At 45.5% G+C, this 18,835-nt stretch overlaps 1 protein-coding gene across 1 annotated transcript; it reads left to right on the top strand.

The window, feature by feature from the left end:
• The first annotated feature begins 1,304 nt into the window (after window positions 1-1,304).
• Window positions 1,305-4,756, top strand: LOC123152722 (cytochrome c1-2, heme protein, mitochondrial). Its single transcript, XM_044572205.1, has 8 exons — window positions 1,305-1,471; window positions 2,180-2,247; window positions 2,731-2,933; window positions 3,119-3,398; window positions 3,487-3,558; window positions 4,007-4,123; window positions 4,211-4,276; window positions 4,375-4,756. Exons 2-8 carry the CDS (start codon window positions 2,188-2,190, stop codon window positions 4,489-4,491), a joined length of 915 nt encoding a protein of 304 aa, XP_044428140.1. The 5' UTR covers window positions 1,305-1,471; window positions 2,180-2,187; the 3' UTR covers window positions 4,492-4,756.
• Window positions 4,757-18,835: the final 14,079 nt, after the last annotated feature.

Genomic DNA, 18,835 nt, shown 5'->3' with positions numbered 1-18,835 from the left:
TTAATACCTTCATGAATGAGTTTTCTCCTTGCATACCATATCGTCCACAAGGTCACCGTCATCCGAGTGAATTCGTCGTGACTTAGAACATCCATCATAGAAAAGAGCCAACTCCTAGCGTCTGGTTCTGGTGTTGCAATCATATGCTCTAACAAATCATGGTCCACGAGAACCCATACGCAACGCGCCATGGTGCACTCTAGGAGATTGTGCCTCCACGAGTCTTGAGCTCCACACACGAACCATTGGTCATGGTGAGACATCTTCCCATGCTTGCGAACATCCTCTGTTGCGAGCGAATTCTTGGACAGCCTCCATAAGAACACTTTTATCTTTGCTGGTACAATAGTTTTCCAGAAAGTAGTCCATGATTTTTCAATTTCAGAGCTATTAGAGGACCCTGCTCGATTCTCTAGCCAATCTTTTCTTCGTTTCTTGATAGCCATGATCATCCTATATGCAGAATGGACAGAGAAAACATCATTCTTTTCAAAATTCCACGCCCAGAAGTCCTCTATGTTTCACGTGCACACTGGAATCTGCAAGATAGCGGCTGTATCATAAGGCAAAAAAATTTGCTCAACTAGTTGTGCATTCCACCTTGCGTTATTCCGGTGCAATAACTCAGAGACCAACTGAGGTGGTTGGGCAATCAGTGACACGATTGGGCGCATGTTTTCTGCTCTCGGGATCCAATTCATATCCCAGATGTTTGTCGTAGCACCTGTCCTTATCCTCCTGATAAGTCCCACCTTCAATGTGTCCCGACCTTCAAAAATTGATCTCCAAATCTGAGATGGGTGATTGCCCAACTCAGCTGACAAAAATTCTGTGTTGCGGTAATAGACTGCCTTTAAAATCCTAGCACTCAGAGAGTCCGGGTTTTCATGTATACGCCATGCCTGCCTGGCCAACAGCGCTAGATTAAAGATTTCGAAGTCTCAAAAGCCTAAACCTTCCATATATTTTGGCATGCTCATGGTGTTCCAAGAGACCTAATAAGATTTGCGCTGGCCTTGTTTACTGCCCCACCAGAAAGCTTTGATTATGGACGTCAACTTCTCACACAACCCTCTAGTCAGCTTGAAACAAGACATAGAATACACAGGTATTACTCCGCCGGATACTGGCTGTTAGGATCGGTTAGAAATGCCCCTTTTCGCTCTTTTCAACACACAATGTGCGAGACCGATCCGCGACCTCAGGCCTTTGGGCCGGGACAACACGGTCCGCCCACATGGCCAGGTTTTGGCTCAACCTGACTACCCGAGGCAAACGGCCCATACGAGATCCTCGGGGCAAGAGGCCCGCGTGTCAGCGTCATGCCCCCCAAAGCCTCCTCACTCTCATCGCGTTCCTCACATCGCCACAAAGCCTGCGCCTCCATCCACCTCCCTCCCACCCGCTCCCCACCCCCCGCGCCGCCGCTCGTCGGAGCCCCGCCTCGCCGTGTCAAGTCCGCTCCCAATCGGTAACTGTGCTACGCCCTTCACTGCTTTCTACCCGTCCCTCCCGTTTCAGCAATATATTACCCGATCTGGTGATCTGCTCCGGTCGTCGCGCGGTTGCGCACGGGCGATCCGGTCAACATCTCGGGGGTGAGTGGTAATCGAGCGCGTAGATAGATCGCGCCGTTTCCTCTGCGAATCTGACACATTTGGGCTGTCGCGCCGTAGTCGTACCGTTACCAATAGCGCGTCTCGGTTTAGATCTCCCGGGGGATTGGTGTTACTGCTTGGGAACTGTAGATATGGAATTGCCACCCGCCACACTTCGGTGAATCTGATCCATTTAGGGTCGTTACAGTCCTGTTTTACCCCCTTCATTTCGTGTGGAGATCATCATACTTTACTGCCAAGCCTGGTCCAGTGTATGATCTAATATCTGTTGAGGTTTGTTAGTTTCCAATCTGAAGTGACTGCCCTGAATTTTATTTCGAGATTTGGGCTTGACGTTGTAGAAAAAAAAACATTTTGCAACATATCCTTCTGATTATTGGGTTTGTACTTTGTGCCACAATTTTCTTCCAATCCTCTCCAATATGATGGCTTGGATAATGTAAATGCAATCACAGTCATTCAATTTATCGCTGGCAAGTTTGCATCTATTGTCTGTTGCTTTTGTGATATCACACCACTCCAACTTGTTTCTATAACACAGCTTGTAATCTTTGATGCAGAGCCCTGAATGGCTGCCGGCAGGGGCATTAACCAGCTTCTGAGGAAAACTCTTCAGAGCCAGTCTTCTGTAAGTGCTTTCTCAGAACTCCCGCTTTGGTATGCATTCTATTGAAAAACTAGTCCAGTATCTAGCCCCGTTATTATTTGTTTTATTAGTTTCCACGGTTGTACTGAAGTTATGACATTACTGTTCCATATGCTGGGAATAAATCCTTGGCATGCTTAGTCTGTATTTAGTTTTTTTCTGATAGAGAAACCAGTTATTGCTCAAATGCTGCATGTTTTTTTTGGGGTGCGGGTTAAACGTTTGGCAGGATTACCTTTTCGTGTAAAGTAGAATGGATAGTTCTCAATGCCGGACTTTCGGTTGGGTCAAGCCATCAACTAGTTAATACTTAATACTACTCCCTCCGTCCCAAAATAAGTGACTCAACTTTGTACCAACTTTAGTACAAAGTTAGTACAAAGTTGAGTCACTTATTATGGGACGGAGGAAGTACTATTTATGCGCTATGACTGCTCGTTCTAACATTATAATCTTTTTTTCCAGGGCTCATCTCTGCTTTCTTCATTTCGGGGAAAGCATGAAGAGTCCTCTGCTGGACTGAGAGCATTGGCTCTTCTTGGAGTTGGTGCTTCTGGTCTTTTAAGTTTTGGTACGATAGCATCTGCAGATGAAGCTGAGCATGGTTTGGCAGCTGCAGAGTACCCCTGGCCGCATGCTGGCATCCTTAGCTCGTATGATCACGCATCGTAAGTCGCCCATTTGTGCTTCTTTTATTTCGTAGATGAACTATGTGTTTAGTGTGTCACATTGAGATTAATATTATGAACAAAATATCGCTGTGCTAATGTATTTTCCCAGTAAGATAGTGAAAAAAAAGTTAGGGCATTCATTTTGAACTGTAACGCCTTATACAAATAAAATCTATGAGCAGAATCCGCCGTGGACATCAAGTTTACCAGCAAGTGTGTGCATCTTGTCACTCCATGTCATTGATTTCATACCGTGATTTGGTTGGGGTGGCCTATACTGAGGAGGAAACTAAGGCAATGGCTGCTGAAATTGAAGTGGTTGATGGTCCTAATGATGAGGGTGAAATGTTCACACGTCCTGGCAAGCTGAGTGATCGCTTCCCGCAGCCTTATCCAAATGAACAAGCAGCCCGATTTGCAAATGGTGGGGCATATCCCCCAGATCTCAGCCTTATCACGAAGGTAATAATAGCCCATCTCTTTGCATTGCAGTGGTGTAATCTTTCATCTCAAACTTTTAACTTACTGTATTTGATTCATATGAGCTCAGGCAAGGCACGATGGCCAGAACTACGTGTTTGCTCTTCTTACTGGTTACCATGACCCACCTGCTGGTGTTCAGGTAAGCCTCCTGTATGCCTTTTGGCTCCATCGTGTAGCTTAGGTTTGTACTTTCTTTCTGTATTCATTCTCTCTCTGTACCTGCATTAAAGTTGCTAAGGCACATGGTATGCAATCATATGGATACATTTCACACCAACACACGAATACATTCCAAAATTAGGATTTTTGGCTAGCCTAAGAAGACTTATTTACCTTCCCTGCCAATGTTTATTGTTTCTGCTGAATATATTCTATGATGTTTGCAGTACTTTATACACTTACTGAAAAAGCTTCTTTTGTCTATCATCTAGCAAGAGGCTGCTAACTATAATAATTGTTGTAAACCTGTAATTTTTTGTACTGTTTACTTTTTTTTTGTAATTTCTCCTCTGTTGTAATAGTTAGCAAGAGGCTGCTAATAGACTCTTTTGGCATTAGTAAACTTACTCTGACTGATTAAATTGTAGATTCGTGAGGGTCTGCATTACAATCCCTACTTCCCTGGTGGTGCCATAGCCATGCCTAAGATGCTTATGGATGGGGCTATTGAGTATGAAGATGGTACTCCTGCAACTGAAGCCCAGGTATGTCGTTTAAACCTTTGTTGAGCCCTTAATGCGTAAATTGTTGTCTTATTGTGCTAACACCGAAGCATTAAATTTCTATCGCAGATGGGCAAGGATGTTGTGTCATTCTTGTCGTGGGCTGCTGAGCCTGAAATGGAAGAGAGGAAACTGGTAACTGCCTGACACTTTACTCATGTAAAAGTTACACACTGTTTTAGTTGTCCATTGTTCTGATGTGCCTAATACCTACATCATTTTTTTTCTTCTAGATGGGTGTCAAATGGATCTTCCTACTGTCACTTGCTCTTCTCCAAGCCGCATACTACCGTCGCATGAGGTGGTCCGTCCTCAAGTCCCGCAAGCTGGTCCTGGACGTCGTCAACTGATGACCATTGTTTCTTCTTTTTATTGCAACGTTGAGGCTTTAAGCAGAAGCGATTGAAATAATGGCTTCCGTTGTATATTTTTGCTACTAGGGTTGTCTCCCATCATACCTTGGGTACAATCTCTTTTGTTTTCTTCCTCTGCTGCAAAAGCATTTCTCCAAGGAGCAGTTATTTTCAAATATTTTTTGCCAGTTGATACCTGATGGTACCAACATACTTCTAACAGAAGAGTTGATAAATGCTTTATATTGCATGCGGTTGTCTATTGTCTTGCCCATCCGTCCAGATGAAGTTCATAAATGCTTTATATTGTGGAACGCAGCATCATGCGGTTGTCTATTGTCTTGCCCATCCGTCCAGACATGCTGATTTGCATGTGATCACATCACACTCTTTACAACATTGTCGTCTCAAAATTATGTAGTGGTAATCTGAGGGGACGTGAATTTTTGGGACATGAGTGTGCCGTGACGCTTTAAATTCGTAAATTCACATACTACTTTGTCTGGTAGAGCATGTACAGAGATTGGTAAGACAATCTTATCTTAATCTTGGCTTGTAGTGTAGAGATGATAAAAAAGATGATGTACAATGGGCGGTCTCTTAATCTTATCTGTAATTCCTAAAAATATGGTGAGAGAATTGTTGCTAAGCGATCATCTCTTATCATTAAAAGAAGGCCGAGAGGATGCAAAACACGTGTTGTTTCTATATTGTGTCAGAAGGCAAAAAAGGTGTGGGATAAGTTGGGGATGTACGAGGCGGTTAAAAAAGCTTGTGTTGTTGATCGTGCGGGAGAGGCAATCCTTGAATTATTACTCCTCATGCGAGATCAAGAATATCTATAATGGGTTTTCAGAATGCATGTTTGTGTCAGAAGGCAAAAAAGGTGTGGGATAAGTTGGGGATGTACGAGGCGGTTAAAAAAGCTTGTGTTGTTGATCGTGCGGGAGAGGCAATCCTTGAATTATTACTCCTCATGCGAGATCAAGAATATCTATAATGGGTTTTCAGAATGCATGTGAATTGATCGCTATAACCGTTTGGTATTCATGGTTTTAAGAAACAAGTTGGTTTATGGGAATTCGTGCTATAACGGCAAACTATGTAAATGTCTGCTCCCCTAATGCAACTAGGAGAAATGGAGGATGGAGTAGACCTCCTATAGGGTTTGTTAAGTTGAATGTCGATGCTTCCTTTGATCATGATCTGTTTAGAGGCGCAGCCGATGCTGTATTCACGGATGACAAAGGAAAATTTATTGTTGCCGGAAATTGAAAGATTGATTGGTGTGCTGATGTACTGACAACGAAAGTGTTGGTGCTTAGATTTGACTTATTGCTGGCACAAAAGGCAGGTTGCAATCGTCTCGTTATTAACTTTGATAACATGGAAATCATTAACACAATGAAGAACAAATGACTTTCTGCGGAGTGGCGGCGACAATTTTTGATAATTGCTTTTTTATGGCTTGCGAACTTGCTAGGTTAGTGAAATGTTTCGTGGCAAGGGATTAGTTCGAGGAGCTTATAGAAAATAATGTATCTATTTTTATAGATGATGTAACCATTGTTTCTAATTAATAAAGTTATTGTTGTCTTTTTCAAAAAAATAAAAAGAGAGAAGGTAAAGTCATTTCTTTGGTTTCTCTTTTCTTCACCTAAGCATTTATCCTATGCGACACAAATAAAATTAAGATAGCACAATTGTACATGCCCGTGCATTCGCAGATCTGTAGAATTTAAATAGCTGCTTGGTGGCTTGATGACCTACATGTTATTTAGAAATGTTTTTTGTTATGAATCAAACGCAACCCGGTACGAGTTAGTTGGGGTAGAAGAGAGGGGAGGGCACACATTTTAAATATGCTTCTTGCAGGTGGATGTAAATTGAACGGTGTTGAATCTTATCAAATTCAGTCTATGTGTGATCAGTTGAAGTAGTGTCTACTATATGTAGTTTAGTAGACTGAATCAATATTACAGTACATAATTTATTATCTAGCATTAATTGTATGGTAGGTGAGCATACATTAAACACTCGAGGATAAGGGGGACACATGAAAAACAACACTCGAGGATATAGAGGATCCACATGAACCTCAACTTATGGTCACTAGGCGAGTAGTGCGACCTCATCTTGGATAATGATGAACACATGAGCAACACTAGGACACTGGCGGAGCTACAGTGGATTCCTTGGGCGGGCCAACCTGAAGAAGAAAGCGTAGAAAGAGATAGACAAGGACACTTGACTGGCTAGTTGGGCCGCGTTTCAGCTGGACAGGGCGGGCCAGAGCACAGGTTGGCTCCAACATAGCTCCGCCACTGCACTAGGACATAAACATAAATATTGGTGCTGGAGAAGTTGATGGACATAAAATATTGGCTACGACAAAAAGGACCGAGAGAGAAGATGAGAAATATGAACTAAAATAAATAAATTTGAAAAATCCATGCTTTTACAACACACATGTACGAATGTTCTACTTCCATGCAGTTTCGCTAAGAGATAACATTTAATGTGTACAGAACAAATAAACAAAATTAGTACTCTAAAAAGATCATCTTTGAAGCATTTTGGACCGTCTGTTTTGTTTTTTATACCCAAAGTTCTATGAATGTGATTTCTTTATGAAAATTTATTTGTAGGAAGAACACTCAAGACCGTGTGCTAAAAAATTCAAAGTATTTTCAGTTAATTTTTGCCATTTTTCCAGAATGTACTGTTCACCTAGGTGCATTTTCATTTTGGAGCAGGAGAGCACTTTCAGAGAGAAAGAGAGAGTGGACGTGATGAAAATGTACGAGGGCACATGCAAACTCACTACTATTTCAAACGCGGTGAACTAAATGTAGCTCAAATGGTTATGTTCTTGTGGTGAAATCAACCCATTAGAGTTCATGTCCTAGACTTGTACTGGTGGTCGCATTTTTCCGAATTTACTTTAGGTCTTATGACGATTTGCGTTCAGCGGAAGGAGACGTTCTCGTCAATTATGAAGGCGTCCGTGATGACTTCATCAATTCCAAAATATTGTGCCGGCTCAGTATATCGAATGTACTCATAGGAGTATGTGTATGCACGTGCCAAAGTGGTTGTTTTAATCTGATGTCACATCCCTAGCTTCTGGTGCTGCCTAGTGTTTGCATCATGTTTAAATTTCTGAAAACTTAAACTGGAGAAATTTAGAAGCCTCAAAACCCTAAATAAAAGAAGGACAAAAACCCTAAAATCTCATTCATTGTTCCAAAATGCTCTTCTTAAATGTTTGATAATTTTTGGAAAGAGTTCTGATCCCAACCAAAATATTGAACATTTTTAAGGACTTAATCTTGGGACTTTGAATTTAAATCATTAGCTATTTGAATTTGAATTATATTCATATAATTAGAATATAATTTCAAATACCCCTGAAATATTTTATGAGCTTTTGGAAAAGTCCATCTAGCAAAATAAAAATATTCAGAGGAGTTTTTGGCATTGTTTGGATTATTTTAAATTCAAAACAGTGGCAAAAGATTAAATAAAAGAAAACAGAACAGAAATATAAAAAAATAGCAGAAGCCTACCTGGGCCACCTACCTGCAGCCCACCTAGCACCCCACCTGGCGCCAACAACCGGCCCAGCTCCTGTGCTGGCAGCCCACCGGTGCGGCCCAGCCCACCAGGCGCCTCCCCCTGTCGCCTTCCTCCTCGTGCCAGTAGGCAGAGGAGGGACACCGCGACGCCGCCGCGCGCGCCACCTCCACCCTGCTCTGGCCACCTCCTGCTTCGCGCTGGAGGCTCGTCCTCCTCCCTGACCCCGTGCCTGGATGACGCCACGCTGCCCCGACTCCCTCTCGCACTCTTCCTCGCCTCATCCCCTCCTCTGTCTCTCTCTCACACGCACGGCCGTCGCCACCGACGCCGTTCGCCGCGGCCACAGCCACCGCCTCGCCTCTCCGACACGCCCATGGGCTCCGCCTCGTCCCTCTCTTCCTCCTCACCGAGCCGTCCGACGCCGGAAGCCCCTGGACGTCGCAAGCACCGCCGTTCCCCTCGTCGGCCACCGGAGATCACCGCCGTCAATTCTCCGTCGCAGAAGCTTCCCCGAGCCCATTGAGCTGCTCTGCGAGTCCGCCGTGAGCCCCTCTTCCTTTCCCCTCACCTCTCTCTCTCGCGCATGCCCTGTAGCCGCCGCCCCACGAGCACCCGAGGCCGCCGTCCGCCATGGCCGGTGAGCTTCGTGCTCCCGAGCTCCTCCACCTGCGCTCGTTGCCTCCGAGTGCTCCTGATGACCCCAGTGACCCGTAGAGCCCCTCCAGCGCCTCAGCTCCCTCGTTTGCGAGCAGCAGCGCCGAACCCGACCGCACCCGAACTCCGGCCGCCGCTCACGAGCTCGCCGTCGTCGGTACCGGCCACCACAGGCACGGCCACCACCACCGTTCGATGCGCACCAGCAAGGGCTCTCCAACGAGCCCAAGCACGGCCTCGCCCGTGCCCTGTAGCGCGTTTCCGGTTCGCGCCGCCGTCTCGGGCCTCGCCGGCGTCATGTCGCCGGTGGGTTTGACCCACTTTGACCACGGCGGGACCCCCCCTGTGTCCATGACATGTGGGGCCGGCCTTTGACTAAATTAGTGTAGGATTTTAATTAGTGCTAATTGCTCTGTTAGTTAATTAGGATTAGTACTAATTGAATTAGTTAAACTAATTACCCCTGCTGACACTGACAGTGGGCCCCGTGGCTATTAATTTGATTAGTTAGAATTAATTAACTCTGTTAGTCACCTGAGTCACTGACCAGTGGGCCCCACTGGTCAGGTTTGACCGGACCAGCCCCTGTTGACCTGCTGACGTCATGCCAACGCCATGCTGACGCAATATTCCTTTTCTGGAATTTAGTTTATTTTATAAATAATCAGGAAATTCTAGAAAATTGTATAAACTTCTAAAATTCATAGAAATTCAACCGTAACTCCAAATTAAATAAATTATATATGAAAAATTATCAGAAAAATTCAAGGAATCCATCTGTACCATTTTCATGCATGTTTGAACAATGTTTGTCCTCTGTTTTGGACAAAACAAATAAAGGGCATTTAAATAATCATATATGGAGTTGGAGTTTGAATCATGTATTCAAACCAACTTCATTTAAATCATAGCTAGGTGCATTAGCCCAAAACACATTCATATTGCCATGTCATAGCATGCATCATATTGTGCATTGCATTGATCGTGTTTCTTCTGTGTTTGCCGGTGTTGTTCCCCCTCGATAGACGTTGTACCGGCGATGTGATCGATGACACCGATGAAGAGCTACATTATATTCAGAAGTGCTAGGCAAGCAAAACACCCTTGTTCATTCCGATATAATCCCACTCTCTCGCTCCTGCTCTCTTTTACTGCATTAGGACAACAACGATTCATCTGTTACTTGCTGCGGTAGCTGAACCCCTTTATCCTCTGCATGACCTGTCATTCCACAGTAAATAGATGAAACCCACTAGCATGAGTAGGAGTTGTTTGAGCCCTGTTGTGCCTACTCATTCTTGCTTGTTTGTCATGCCTGCTACTGCTTAGAGTTGTGTCAGGTCTGATTCATCGAGAATGAATCAGAGGTGTGTGAACATGTCCTACTGTGTGTGAGCTAAGTGTGTGAACACGATTTGGTAAAGGTAGCGGTGAGAGGCCATGTAGGAGTACATGGTGGGTTGTCTCATTGAAGCCGTCCTCAGGAACTGAGTTCTGTGTTTGTGATCCATGATTCAACTACTACCACGCATTGGGCCTGAAACCAATGGACCCTCTCGGCTTCTTAATCACCCTTGTCCTCTGTCCAGGAGTTGTAAGTAGTTTCTGGTGTTTGTAGTATGCTGGAGGCCGTGGGCAGCGCTGACCGGAGGGGTGGGCTGTGATGCGGTAGGCACGTGGCACGGTGTACCGGGCGCCCGTTTGGTGTCTTGGGAACCCTGTTCACATCGTTTGGGGCTGTGAGCGAAACTCCGGCCGGATCTCCTCATGGATGGAACCCGAATAGGCGATAAACCTGGACTAGAGACTTGAGTGTTTAGGCAGGCCGTGGCCGACACCCACGTTGGGCTTCCGCTTGAAGGTTGCCGAGTACATGTCGTGTAAACGGCGGTAAGTGGTGAGAGCGTGTGTGAAGAAGTACAGCCCTGCAGGGTTAACATTATCTATTCGAATAGCCGTGTCCGCGGTAAAGGACTTCTGGGTTGCTTATATCAGTTCATAGACAAGTGAAAGTGGATACTCTAAAATACGCAAGATAAGCGTGAGTGCTATGGATGGCGTTCTCGTAGGGAGACGGGAGCGGATCCATAGTGGTGTATTGATATGGTGAATATGTGGACTCGTGTGCGCCACCTCAAAAGAGTTACTTGCAGTCGTAGTTCAGGATAGCCACCGAGTCAAAGCTGGCTTGCTGCAGTTAAACCCCCACCATCCCTTTGTTGATAATGATGCATATGTAGTTAGTTCTGATGTAAGTCTTGCTGGGTACATTTGTACTCACGTTTGCCTATTTTATGTTTTTGCAGAGAGACTTCGGTCTCGCTAGTAGTACCGCGTGGACTTCGACATTTAGCTTGTTACCTCAGCTACGATCTTCTGCCCTCGGCAGGATCTGGTAGATAGTCAGGCTTCTCAGCCTTTTTCATTTTATAGTTGTCTGTACTCAGACATGTTAAGCTTCCGCATGTGCTTTGACTTGTATGCTCTGAATGTTGGGTCATGAGACCCCTGTTTGTAATATCTCGCTCCTCGGAGCCTATTGAATAAATACTTGAGTCGTAGAGTCATGTTGTGATGCCATGTTGTATTTGCACATATCGAGCATATTGTGTGTATGTTATTGAAATGCTTGGTATGTGTGGGATCTGGCTATCTAGTTGTTTATCCTTAGTAGCCTCTCTTACCGGGAAATGTCTCCTAGTGTTTCCACTGAGCCATGGTAGCTTGCTACTGCTCCGGAACACTTAGGCTGGCCGGCATGTGTCCTTCTTCGTTCTTGTGTCTGTCCCTTCGGGGAAATGTCACGCGATGAATACCGGAGTCCTGTTAGCCCGCTACAGCCCGGTTCACCGGAGTCCTGCTAGCCCAGTGCTACAGCCTGGATTCACTCGCTGATGACCGACACGTTCGATGCTGGGTCATGGATGCCTGTCCCTGTAAGTCTGTGCCGCTTTGGGTTTACGACTAGCCATGTCAGCCCGGGCTCCTTATCATATGGATGCTAGCGACACTGTCATATACGTGTGCCAAAAGGTGCAAACGGTCCCGGGCAAAGGTAAGGCGACACCCGTGGGAATACCGTGCGTGAGGCCGCAAAGTGATATGAGGTGTTACATGCTAGATCGATGTGGCATTGAGTCGGGGTCCTGACAGCGTTGGTATCAGAGCTTGACTGCCTGTAGGATTACCAAGCCAAACTGGTCGAAGTTGAGTCTAGAAATGCTTTAGTTATGTAAGGGAATTGATTGTGGGATGGAACGTAAGGCTCTTTTTACTCCTTATACCTCATGGCCTTCTGATCTGAGTCATCATCTTCTCTTCTACGGGGATTAAGAACTAGGCTATCTCTTCTTTCCATCAGGATCACGTGTTACTAATCCGTAGACTTATAAGATTGTTGGATTAAGCCTCAGTTCAGTTTCTACCTCTGTATGTTAATTATTGATCTCGAGACCTTGATATTGTGCTTCTGAGTGGTTATGCCACCATTTTTGTGAATGTCTCAAATCTTTTCTGAGCATTTACAGCCGTTATGCTGTCCGAGTCATCCCAGGTTTCCAAAGAGTCTGATGCATTTGCAAAATCCTTTTCCTCTGGTTTCAATGTCTTTTAGGCCAGGTTAATCACACAAATTGTTGAGTTGAGGTACTCTACTGCCTCGACCTTTATGTTGGAGTTATTATTATGACCCTAGGTGTCTCAGGGGATCATCTAGTAGTCTAGCCATGTTTTGTGTCTCAGTGTGATGATTCTGGCTTTTATTCTCGAAAGCATCCCGTGATGCCACTTAGTAGTAGGTATTCTACTCCTTGGGTTTTGAACCCGAGATTCACCCTACTTACTTCATGTTGATAGTAATTGCTAGCTCCCTTAGGTTATTAGTAACCTTTGCGATAGTCCTTGAAGTCCGTGGTATCTTCTTCTTCCAAATACCATGAACTACTTATGGCAGAAGTTCCTCGTTGAACTGAACGATCACAACTAGAGTGCTCTTGATGAGTTCTCCATGCTATATTGTGACTCTGCCAGCTCAATCTTTCTACATGGGTTATCCGGAAGAATTATGTTGAACCTGGTTCGACATACTAATCTACGCATCCACAACTCAAAAAGTTATATGTTCCTTTGAGTTGTCCCTCTTTAGCTGTCTACTGACCTTCGTCTATCAATTGATAGTCAAGAGTATGCGTGCGTTCGTTTATCGATGCCTATTACTCTTGTGGTCCGTCAAGCCATTCTATCGCGGAATGACTAGGAGAAACAAACTCCAGTACCTCTTCCATATCTAGGATTGGGTTAAAACAATTGTACTCCGCAGATCAAAATGCCAATCCAGCTTTTGTCCTGTTCTACCTTGGAGTATTACCATCTTTTATATCGGGATTGTTATAGGAATTGCACACCATCCTATGAACTCTTGGTACAGTGATACTTCTTGCCATCATTGTTCATTCCTCGGTTCCTGTGTTATTGTAACCGGAATGCCGACAAATGAATCATGGCGTGTGAAATCAATACTGCTAGCAACTCTGTTGCTTGGTAGTTAAATGGATGATAACCTCATTCTTAGCGTGTTGATTATTGAATCGTCACCCTAAGACTGATTGTGCTACCTAGTCCTTGTTCTCGGTGCACTCCTCGATCGATGAGTTAGGATTATTTCAAATCTTCGCTCTATTGATCATATTGTCTTGCCTCAAAAAGCAAGATTGTTCTCGAGCTTACTAACATATCGGTGGTTCGTGACTTTCCAAATATCTTCTTGGAAGTGTTACCGGGTTGTTTCCTGACTGTTATGTTGAACTCGTGATCAAGTTGGTTTCTTGTGAACCACCCTTTCTCCAAGAATCTGTGTTGGATATCCCTGAGCTAGTTGGTTAAGCTAGACAACAACTTGGAGAATTGGAAGATAAAAGCTTGCCTAACTTAGTTCGTTCCAAAGGGATATTCTTGTGTAGAGTGTGTTGAAGAAAGATGATATCTTCATCGATTGGTCCCTGTGATCAGTTGCTGGACCTATTGTCTTATCAATCCTTTGATTTGAGTGTGGGCTATCGTCAAATCAAATCAGTACCAACGATGCTCGTAATGTTGTCTTACTCGTGGTTGATCCCTCGAGCATACACCATTATATCTTTTGGGTCTGACCAATGCTATCACTTGTTCACTTAACTATGGAATTCCTTTTGAAAGGAAACCCAGATGAATTGTTGTTGAGCCCATTGACAACATCCTTGTCTTCTCCATAATTTTGCTGAACATTAAGCTAGTGTTGAAAAACTTTTGAAAGCATTTGTTCATGCTAGCTCATGAAGCATATGTTCGGATGTAAGAAGTGACTTCCTCTAGTTCATGTGCATTTGATGCAAGTTGCCGCCGTGGATTCGAGGAAGATTGTTTTGTTTCCTTTGGAATCATCCCAAATCAGTCATGCACACGTGCGAAGTATTCTGTAGTCTGGAGGCTTGCAACCTTCATTCTATATGTGTCCCTAGCACACTAAGCCACTGATTGACTTGTTCAAGGAAAAGAAGTCTATGCTTGGGATCTAATCCATGGACTTGCGTAAAGACTTCGATATCCTCGATGATGGTTCTCCACCTGAACTCGGTAGTGTTTAATTATAAGACTACTACGTGGCCATGCTTGTCTGGGACAACGTGTTCACATGTTTGTAGCAGAACCAACTCATGTTTTGGAGCTTACTATCGTAGTTCATTCCCCGAGAATCTCACAACGCCGTCTCGTCGATTTGTGTTGTAAACTTTCATTTTTCTTTCTAGACTTGATGAGTCTGGAATATTCTGACACCAACCAGATCTGAATCTCAGGCAGATGTGATGGTTGGAACATTTCCCAAGAACTATAATATTGGTCTCGCGATAACCGGTAAAGTGGATGTCGTGGCCAACACACCCAGCCAGAAGACCTCATGTTGTAGTATCTTGATTTGAGGAAGTTGGCCACCTCCCCATAGGGATTTCGTAGGATTTACTCCCTAGTTGCCCCTATGGATTTCTGTGTTCCGAAGTCCAACCTTTTTACTTGATGTTCTAGATATCAAACCATATCTATGAATGGGTTACACTAGCACATCAAGGAGAACATTAGAAGAGGAGTGCTAAATGTCTCTCGGTCGATCATCCAGATTTCGTTCCCTTGGCCTCGCTAAGGTGAAATCTGAGAAAGTGTTATCCTCCTTTGCATCTGCATCGTCCATCGCTATTCATCATGGTAGTATGTTGTGTTGTCAGCACCCTTGACACGGATGTTGATAAAACCTTGATGATTGTGGAAATGCTCAAGTTCTTGAGAGCACGCACAAGCGCTACGTGTTATCATCGGCTCTAACTGGGATTCCTCTCAGTTTCCTCGGCAATGCTATGACCTTTCAAACAGTGAATTCACTCTCTATTGTTGGGTTCTTCCCCAGTTACCAGAATCATTCCCAGCATTTGCATTCTGTTCCCAGCTTGCACCGCCATTGTGCCATTCTACCATGGGTCTCTTCCATTTCCGGTGGTAAGCAAAATCATCCATTACGTTGTCTTCAACAAGGTAATCCACATCATCCAAGTCCGAGTATGCCATTCTACCGACCCCCTCCAAACGATCGCTCGAGAATTGCCTTAGGCTGGTTTAAAGAGTCTCAATGATCTCTGAATCAAAGGTAATTCTTTTTGCCACTTAAGGGGATAATCTATGAATCACCCTCCTCCAGGATGTTTCGTCATGGTATCATGGCAACTCAACTCCTCGCTACGTTGACAATCGTTTACCACCTTCTTAGGTGTGGAATTGTTGTTTACCTAGTGAGCCCTCGTCATCTGTCTCACTCCATTTCCTCAGATGTATGCTTCGTGTCTCAGCTCGAGAGATGTGACAATGTCTCATCCCATGAGTTGATCCTGAGTTGTTCGGTCTTCGAGAAGATAGATTCTTCTAGAGTTTTCCTTCCCTCTTCTCGTCATGTTAGCTGGAGTTCTCAGAGGAAGACGTCGAGACAAAGATGGTGATTGAAACAACGTTCATTTGAAGTGCAACCTGGATCGTGAAGATTGTACTAGTTTCGTTTCCCCTTCATCTTACCCTACGCTTGAATCTCGGGACGAGATTCTTGTTTAGTGGGGGCGAGTTGTCACATCCCTAGCTTCTGGTGCTGCCTAGTGTTTGCATCATGTTTAAATTTCTGAAAACTTAAACTGGGGAAATTTGGAAGCCTCAAAACCCTAAATAAAAGAAGGGCAAAACCCCTAAAATCTCATTCATTGTTCCAAAATGCTCTTCTTAAATGTTTGATAATTTTTGGAAAGGGTTCTGGTCCCAACCAAAATATTGAACATTTTTAAGGACTTAATCTTGGGACTTTGAATTTAAATCATTAGCTATTTGAATTTGAATTATATTCATATAATTAGAATATAATTTCAAATACCCCTGAAATATTTTATGAGCTTTTGGAAAAGTCCATCTAGCAAAATAAAAATATTCAGAGGAGTTTTTGGCATTGTTTGGATTATTTTAAATTCAAAACAGTGGCAAAAAATTAAATAAAAGAAAACAAAACAGAAATATAAAAAAAGAGCAGAAGCCTACCTGGGCCACCTACCTGCAGCCCACCTAGCGCCCCACCTGGCGCCAGCAACCGGCCCAGCTCCTGTGCTGGCAGCCCACCGGTGCGGCCCAGCCCACCAGGCGCCTCCCCCTGTCGCCTTCCTCCTCGTGCCAGTAGGCAGAGGAGGGACACCGCGACGCCGCCGCGCGCGCCACCTCCACCCTGCTCTGGCCACCTCCTGCTTCGCGCTGGAGGCTCGTCCTCCTCCCTGACCCCGTGCCTGGATGACGCCACGCTGCCCCGACTCCCTCTCGCACTCTCCCTCGCCTCATCCCCTCCTCTGTCTCTCTCTCACACGCACGGCCGTCGCCACCGACGCCGTTCGCCGCGGCCACAGCCACCGCCTCGCCTCTCCGACATGCCCACGGGCTCCGCCTCGTCCCTCTCTTCCTCCTCACCGAGCCGTCCGACGCCGGAAGCCCCTGGACGTCGCAAGCACCGCCGTTCCCCTCGTCGGCCACCGGAGATCGCCGCCGTCAATTCTCCGTCGCAGAAGCTTCCCCGAGCCCATTGAGCTGCTCTGCGAGTCCGCCGTGAGCCCCTCTTCCTTTCCCCTCACCTCTCTCTCTCTCGCGCATGCCCTGTAGCTGCCGCCCCACGAGCACCCGAGGCCGCCGTCCGCCATGGCCGGTGAGCTTCGTGCTCCCGAGCTCCTCCACCTGCGCTCGTTGCCTCCGAGTGCTCCTGATGACCCCAGTGACCCGTAGAGCCCCTCCAGCGCCTCAGCTCCCTCGTTTGCGAGCAGCAGCGCCGAACCCGACCGCACCCGAACTCCGGCCGCCGCTCACGAGCTCGCCGTCGTCGGTACCGGCCACCACAGGCACGGCCACCACCACCGTTCGATGCGCACCAGCAAGGGCTCTCCAACGAGCGCAAGCACGGCCTCGCCCGTGCCCTGTAGCGCGTTTCCGGTTCGCGCCGCTGTCTCGGGCCTCGTCGGCGTCATGTCGCCGGTGGGTTTGACCCACTTTGACCACGGCGGGACCCCCCTGTGTCCATGACATGTGGGGCCGGCCTTTGACTGAATTAGTGTAGGATTTTAATTAGTGCTAATTGCTCTGTTAGTTAATTAGGATTAGTACTAATTGAATTAGTTAAACTAATTACCCCTGCTGACACTGACAGTGGGCCCCGTGGCTATTAATTTGATTAGTTAGAATTAATTAACTCTGTTAGTCACCTGAGTCACTGACCAGTGGGCCCCACTGGTCAGGTTTGACCGGACCAGCGCCTGTTGACCTGCTAACGTCATGCCAACGCCATGCTGACGCAATATTCCTTTTCTGGAATTTAGTTTATTTTATAAATAATCAGGAAATTCCAGAAAATTGTATAAACCTCTAAAATTCATAGAAATTCAACCGTAACTCCAAATTAAATAAATTATATATGAAAAATTATCAGAAAAATTCAAGGAATCCATCTGTACCATTTTCATGCATGTTTGAACAATGTTTGTCCTCTGTTTTGGACAAAACAAATAAAGGGCATTTAAATAATCATATATGGAGTTGGAGTTTGAATCATGTATTCAAACCAACTTCATTTAAATCATAGCTAGGTGCATTAGCCCAAAACACATTCATATTGCCATGTCATAGCATGCATCATATTGTGCATTGCATTGATCGTGTTTCTTCTGTGTTTACCGGTGTTGTTCCCCCTCGATAGACGTTGTACCGGCGATGTGATCGATGACACCGATGAAGAGCTATATTATCTTCAGAAGTGCCAGGCAAGCAAAACACCCTTGTTCATTCCGATATAATCCCACTCTCTCGCTCCTGCTCTCTTTTACTGCATTAGGACAACAACGATTCATCTGTTACTTGCTGCGGTAGCTGAACCCCTTTATCCTCTGCATGACCTGTCATTCCATAGTAAATAGATGAAACCCACTAGCATGAGTAGGAGTTGTTTGAGCCCTGTTGTGCCTACTCATTCTTGCTTGTTTGTCATGCCTGCTACTGCTTAGAGTTGTGTCAGGTCTGATTCATCAGGAATGAATCAGAGGTGTGTGAACATGTCCTACTGTGTGTGAGCTAAGTGTGTGAACACGATTTGGTAAAGGTAGCGGTGAGAGGCCATGTAGGAGTACATGGTGAGTTGTCTCATTGAAGCCGTCCTCAGGAACCGAGTTCTGTGTTTGTGATCCATGATTCAGCTACTACCACGCATTGGGCCCGAAACCAATGGACCCTCTCGGCTTCTTAATCACCCTTGTCCTCTGTCCAGGAGTTGCAATTAGTTTCTGGTGTTTGTAGTATGCTGGAGGCCGTGGGCATCACTGACCGGAGGGGTGGGCTGTGATGCGGTAGGCACGTGGCACGGTGTACCGGGCGCCTGTTTGGTGTCTCGGGAACCCTGTTCACATCGTTTGGGGCTGTGAGCGAAACTCCGGCCGGATCTCCTCATGGATGGAACCCGAATAGGCGATAAACCTGGACTAGAGACTTGAGTGTTTAGGCAGGCCGTGGCCGACACCCACATTGG

This window comes from Triticum aestivum, chromosome 7A, assembly GCF_018294505.1.
Source record: "Triticum aestivum cultivar Chinese Spring chromosome 7A, IWGSC CS RefSeq v2.1, whole genome shotgun sequence".
Lineage (NCBI taxonomy): Eukaryota > Viridiplantae > Streptophyta > Magnoliopsida > Poales > Poaceae > Triticum > Triticum aestivum.
The sequence above is the reverse complement of the archived record's forward strand: the minus strand, read 5'-3'. Positions and strand labels throughout refer to the sequence as shown.

What these genes read in the sequence shown, in the direction of transcription:
- LOC123152722 (XM_044572205.1), top strand. Translation starts at nt 2,188, where the DNA reads ATGGCTGCCGGCAGGGGCATTAACCAGCTTCTGAGGAAAACTCTTCAG. An exon ending in ATCTCAGCCTTATCACGAAG is followed by an intron (nt 3,399 to 3,486) that starts GTAATAATAGCC and finishes ATATGAGCTCAG; the next exon opens with GCAAGGCACGATGGCCAGAA. An exon ending in ACCCACCTGCTGGTGTTCAG is followed by an intron (nt 3,559 to 4,006) that starts GTAAGCCTCCTG and finishes ATTAAATTGTAG; the next exon opens with ATTCGTGAGGGTCTGCATTA.